Source organism: Chaetodon trifascialis, chromosome 7, assembly GCF_039877785.1.
Source record: "Chaetodon trifascialis isolate fChaTrf1 chromosome 7, fChaTrf1.hap1, whole genome shotgun sequence".
NCBI lineage: Eukaryota > Metazoa > Chordata > Actinopteri > Chaetodontiformes > Chaetodontidae > Chaetodon > Chaetodon trifascialis.
Window position 1 is genome coordinate 13,784,918 of NC_092062.1, and position 6,736 is coordinate 13,791,653.

General features: G+C 39.8%; 1 protein-coding gene across 2 annotated transcripts in view; it reads left to right on the top strand.

Annotated features, from left to right (window-relative positions):
• The window catches only part of slc6a3 (solute carrier family 6 member 3), a 402,128-nt gene that overhangs the window by 13,800 nt on the left and 381,592 nt on the right, over nucleotides 1-6,736 (top strand). Inside the window, exon 16 of one of the 2 annotated variants that reach the window (XM_070967102.1) lies at nucleotides 202-252. In XM_070967102.1, coding sequence (XP_070823203.1) covers nucleotides 202-225 — 24 coding nt within the window. In that variant the 3' untranslated portion in view covers nucleotides 226-252. Of the gene's footprint in view, nucleotides 1-201; nucleotides 1,914-6,736 lie in introns of those variants that run through there. The other variant, XM_070967101.1, reaches the window with a different exon arrangement.

The window sequence follows — 6,736 nt, forward strand, 5'->3', positions numbered from 1 at the left end:
TTATTATGGTGAAGTTTTATCATATCCTCGGAAGAGTTCACTCCTGTTGTGGGCTCAAACCTCACATGTATGGAGCTCTCGGACAAATATTCATGTTGATGATATGACTGACTCCCAGCCTATTTCAGTTAACTCAACCATTATGACGAGCACAGCTGGACTCTGTTTTACCTCATGGGCATATTTCATTTTTTCCCACAGCTGCATCACTGGCTGGTGGTCTGAAAAATACAGAGGGAGATAGATGAAAGAGTGAGTGAGAGAGAGAGAGAGAGAGAGAGAGAGGATGAGAGTATGGTCATTGGGTGGATGAATGGATGCACAGCAAAGGTCTGAAGAGCTAAGAAGAAGAAAGAAATAGCTATTTAAAGCGACCACGGTGATGGTGGTGGTGGGAGCAGTTTAAAAGTGCCGACAGAAAACCCATAGAAACTGTAATGTTCTTTCATTTCTATACTGGATGTGTGAAGCTGTGTGTTGACCCTCTCCACCATTGTGTTGACACTCGTGAATGGGATTCAGTCAAGCAGGCCGTGTGGTGTTCAGGCTGCTTCTTCCATAAACACAGAACTCTTCTTGAAGGAATACCATGCAAGTTTTAGCCAAGTGCATCGTGACACAATAATAAGAGTAAAAGTCAAAATGAGGTGGTATTTCTTTGAGGCAAGATGGATGATAAAAATATTCAATTTGATTAAAAACATCTGGAAAACTTTATTTCCAAAATGCATGGCCTGTTTTTGGAAATACATTTTTTTTTCTTTAAAGTAATTTGTCTTTATATTTTTTTCATTTTGTTATTCTGAATCAAAACTCTTTTAGCAGGTATATGTGATGAATGCCACAGCTTTGACTGAATCCCAGTCCATGTGCGTGTCTTGTTTATAATATTTATTTATGTATTGACTTGCTCTTCTTAAAGACTGTTATAATACACACAATTCCTGCAGACTTTGAGAAAAAAAAGACACCTTCTACACCTACAAACACACAGTCTGGCCAGTCGTGCAGCTGTAGTGCTGACACTGTCATTCCATCACGTGGTTGAATATATTCTAAAACAAAAAACAACTTCCAAATAATTGTCGCTGACACACTGACAAAAACATCATCATCAGCCACACTGCTGATCTAATCAACCAAAGACTAAAATCAATTAAAAGAAAATATATTGCTTTCTGATGTGAGCATGTTTTGCCAAGGGATTTTCTTTCTTTTAATCAGTAGACCACTTGATTGTTAACATCATTACACCGGCTCAATCCCTTTTCCCTGCTCTAATAAATCAGTGCATGTTCTCTTTCCACTTCTGTAAAACTGAACATTTATTGTGTGTATTTTTTTTCCCCACAAAGGTGGTGATTTGAAAGTTAAGACTGTCACATTTCCAGAAAGCATAAAGCTTTAATTTTATCGTTTACAGAATCTTATTCAGTGTTTCAAGACTGTTTAAAGAGCTGCTTTTTATTGAACTGCAAACTAATAGTGTGTAATATAATATATGAAGTAATTTAAGTTATATATCTGTGTAAATGTAGTGTAGAGGGGCTTGTATTGTATTGTACTGTATGATATTAAATAACAAGACCAACCATATATATATATGGATTATTACTTTGTTACTGTGAAGTTAATACATATTAGCCTTAAGGATCTTGATGAGAGTAACATTGAAAGTCCATTTAATCTTACTTCTAATGAACTCTTTCTGTTTCATCAGAAACCATTTTTCACATGGGTCAGCGATGACTTGCTTTCACCTTGTGGTACATGTAACACACCGAAGGGTTAATTACGTCCCAAATTGTACGCCTGTGCTGCTGTACTGTGCCTTGTGGTGTTTCTGACTGTATGACTTTGTTTTGTACTGTCAAATGAAGTATAATTGATTAAATTATTACATTTAAAATGTCCCTCCCTGCTTTGCCTTCTTTCTTTTATATTAATGATGGAATTCACTCTGAATCCCTCTCTGTCTTGCACTGCAGTGGTTTCATAGAAGGTCAGAAGCGGGCAAACATTAAACTGCATCCGTGTTATTTTGGCTCAGTCATGAAGGCAACAAGGCAAAATTACCTCTTGTTTTTTGTCCTGGAGTACATTTCAGCGATGGTGTGAAGCTTTACTCCAGAATGGAAACAAATGTACGCTTTAACATTTGTCATTATCACAACCTTTTCCCCCCAGTTACTGTAAAGTTAAATGACATAATACTTAATTCTACCAGACATCGGAGTGGTAAAATGCATGCTACAGCACATTCAGCTCAGTAGGTTTTCTTTAAAAGCAAATCTACTCAAAATATTAAAAAGTTCCTCTGCAATGCTTTTGTGCACAAACTGAACATGAATGATCCAACACTACATTCAGTTGAATATTCAAAAATGAGTCATCTGGCCTCTAAACAGATCTATATGCATGCAATGTCCTAAATTTGAACAGTAAAAGCACAAGCAGGGAAACTAAAAGACAGCCCTAATGTGGAGAGGAGTACCTCTAATTGTTGTGAGCTTTTCCAAAACTGGTCAGCATGACCCTGAATCAACAGTGTTCATTATAGTAACCAGAGAGCCAACACACCTACTCAGGGCCAATCCACTCAGACAGAGGACCGATATCCACAGCAGAGAGCATTTGGGTGATTACTGTCTAAAAAGCTTTCAGATATATTGACATCTGTTCTAATTGGCGGGCATCCTGAACATCATTCCTCAGTTTGGTTCTTCTTTTACGTTTTTTTTATGCTATTGACCTTTTGCAAAAGGAACCAGTCATATTTATTTAAAGCAGGACACACTAACCTCCTGCTGTGCCTGTGGGTGTCCAGTAATTATAGTCTCGCTCAGTAGTTACTTATTATGGGCTATTCACTGGACCCTTTGTAGAGGAAAAGACAGGAATACATGCTTTGTGGATAAAATGTGTCATCTTTGTCATTTCACCCTATTTCATCCCTGACCAAGCGCAAAATCCCTGCACCATTTGTTCCTGTGTGACTGAGGTTGCTTGATGTTCTTACAGTATTCTAAAATAGATTGCAGCTGGGAAGAGAGAATTATTACTACAACAAATACACGTATTTGTATTTATTTTTTTAATTGTGTTCCTCCTAATAAGTGGGTTTTTTGTAATTGTTCTCTATTACATGTGTATTCCACAATAATTACCCACTCAACGAGTCCCTAATGTTGGCACACTACATCTTTCAGAATAAATCAGGTAAGATGTGAATGGCACGTTAGCATTAGCTACATTCATGAAGACCTAATGTTGTTTTAACAGTAGAGACCTGACTGAATGCACAACTCACTCTAACTCTGTAGACGTGTTGTCTCACTCACACAATCAATTCTTCTTCCATTTACATGACATGGAAGGAGGTCCTTAATGAATCTAAATGTGTGTGTGTTTGTTGATGCCACCTTTCCTCTATTTGTTGACACTGGTATAGGGCTCTGACAGATGTTGGCTGTGTGGTTATCCAAATGTTGTCAAGCTAAGACAATTGCAAACCAATTTTGACCACAGGAGGATAGGATTTAAAAGGTGCCATTATCACATCCAATGGATAATTTCATGTCTTGGCTCTGATGTTGAAACTGAAAGGATATACACAAGGAGAGGAAGAAGGAAGTGAGGTGCACTACACTATATGATATTAGCTTTGTCCTAACACGTCTCTCCAGAACTCATAATGTCTGTGAAGATTCTCATTCATCCAGGTCATAAGCACACTCGTAATGAATGACTAGATGAAGATGAGATTTGTAGATGAGAGGGCATCATCTGTGTTTGGCATTGCTGCCGCCTACCTGTCTCTCCTCTTGTCCTGTCTGCCCTGTTGTTCTTTTTGTTATTCTGTTCATTCAAGATGAACTTGCTGATTGGATGTATGGTCTGCAGACTCTTGTATAAATCAGAGGTTGGATCATTACGTTCCAAATCCCGGTGGCCTCTATCACTGAAGTTCCTTCAGACACCGGAGGAAGCAAGGAAGAACGGGCGAAGTCCAGGTGAAACTGAGATGGATCTGGAGGTGTACCCTGCTGCTCTACTGCATGACTTCTCATTGCCTGTGGTCAACATTGTCAGTCTCAAAAGATCGCTTGACGCGTGGTGATAGAATTTTTTTTGTGTAGGACAATTGGATCTTGTTGCTGCTTTTGACACTGAGAAGCTCAGTCACTGGCTGGGTATCTCTGGATCAGCCTTGGAGTGGTTCTCCTAATGCAAAACTCCAAAATGAGATTTCAACATTGAGAAACTACATTTGATCTGAGCAACATCATATTTGGAATTGTAACAGAATACATAAAAAATGTTCAGAGAAACGACTACAGGCACTGTTTTGCACAGTTCTTCTTCAGCAAAAGCAAACATTTTAAGTGGAATTGCACTCAAAGATTTGTTTACTGCAGAAAAAATCCTTCCTAAACGTCCGTCTGTCTATCTATGTGTGAATGTGTGCTGATTCAGTGTGGCTTGTTTTTTTGTTGTACACTGCCCTCTACTGACAAAACGCATGCACTACACACCAATCCATGTACAATATTTTTTTTCAAATCATCACATCATTTGCCATCAAGACATAACAACAGTCAGCAAGTCCATGCAACCACCCACATGCCTGAGTCCAAAAAGAAAACACATCTTTTGCTCATATTTGTCAAAATTTAACAAGATACAGAACTTGTTGGAGACACATGCACACGACCCTGCCCGGGGGTCAACCTCATCCTGCATTTTTAGAAACAGAGAGCCCACTTTTGGAAATAAGTGACATAAACATGACCGCATAGCAAGACACTGCTGTGCTGCCACCTTGCTACACATTTTAACCTCTTCATTAGCTCAAAGGCCCTGCAGCTCAAACAGGAGTTTGTCGAGACATCACTCTGCTTACTGCCACCACTAAGTTAAAGGTAACACAGAAATTCTTGAGGACAAGCTCTCTGTGCTTCTAAGCAGCAGGTGATTTGTTAGTTTTTAACAGGGGGGATGGCTACCAGTAACCTACCACTAGTGAACCAACATATGAATGACTCTTTGGTTCTGTACAGTTCCCTCAGGAATAAAATTCTACATGCCTTTGCACCAATACACACTGTATCATACAGTACAAAGCATAATGAATATCAATGTATGGTACAGAGATTCACAACATTAATATAAGAGCTTGTTTAATTTATTTTAATGGTTTTAATGTTGGGCTGCACGGTGGCGCAGCAGGTAGTGCGCGTGCCTCACAGCAAGAAGGTTGCCGGTTCGATCCCCGGGTCAGGCGGGGCCTTTCTGTGTGAAGTTTGCATGTTCTTCCCGTGCATGCGTGGGTTCTCTCCGGGTACTCCGGCTTCCTCCCACAGACCAAAAACATGCTCATTAGGTTGATTGATGACTCTAAATTGTCCGTAGGTGTGAGTGTGAATGTTTGTTTGTCCTTACATGTGGCCCTGCAATCGGCTGGCGACCGGTTCAGGGTGTACCCAGCCTCTCGCCCATTGTAGCTGGGATAGGCTCCAGCCCCCCGCAACCCCGAAAGGGATAGGCGGTATAGATAATGGATGGTTTTAATGTTTGCTGACACAGCAATAGTGTTATTGAATGCAACCCTCTACCACACCTGAGATGATAAAGTACTTGTTTGTTTGTTTGTTTGTTTTGACATTTATCCATTTCTAAGCTCAATGCATTAATTTCAGTCAGTTTGGATTTCCCTCAGATGAACACAGTCATGTCTTAAACAAATTGTGGACAGGAGAGATTATGGGAGAGTTGTTGATTTTGCTGTTGATTGATGAAAAGTAAACTACATGGATAAGAAAAACATTTGTTTAAAGAGTCTTTATAAGTAAGTTATTATCTACAGATATAGACAACAAATTGGCAATATATAAAATGCACTCTTCTGTATTCATATTATAACTTGACTGTGACATCATTTTGACAGACTGGAAGAATCTGCTCCGGGCGACCTTCAAGACAAGTATATGCAGGAGAGGAGGGAGGACAGAACAATGAAGCACCACATGCAAAGAGTTCTGAGGTAACTACGTTGTGATTAAGATTTCAGAGCTCAGAACTACATTAGACAACTAACATTTTCAGAAACTGAGACCGTATTTACAGTCCCTGAATTATAAGGTGTAATAATCCTTGAACATTATTGATCCCGACAGGCTGTGTGTTGTATGCAGCACTCTGCAGAGTCTCAGTATGTTCAGAAATGATCTGTCTGCTCTCCTGCTGAACGTTTGTTTTAATTCCTGCACTTTAGCACCATCAGGTGGGCTCTAGGGAGAATGACATCTGGAGAGGTAGTTGGAGTTGTAGCTGCCCAGTTAAGGCGACCCGAGGTCACAAAAAGCCAGAGCGCGATTATTGTTGTACATCATGTATGTCATTTACTGATTTTCTTATACTGAAGTTCATTTGAGGCCCTTGGCCCTGGCCGACCTTATTGGTGGCACCTCCGCCCAGCACCACTCAGTGTCCTCCTGCAGGTAATTGCTGCTGCTGATGATAGAGGTCTTGAAGACAATAAGGTGAAGGAGGAGAGAAAGAGGTTAGAAGAGGCTCTGGTCATTATTAGCCGTCTGGCATCAAACATCATCATAGAAATTCATAGAAATAAACTGTAAGCTGTGGTAGCTGGACTGTGCCGTAACTACTGTATAAATAACAACATCTAAATTTTTTAGGCTTCATATGGGGTGGATAGTACTTACATGATTTTACA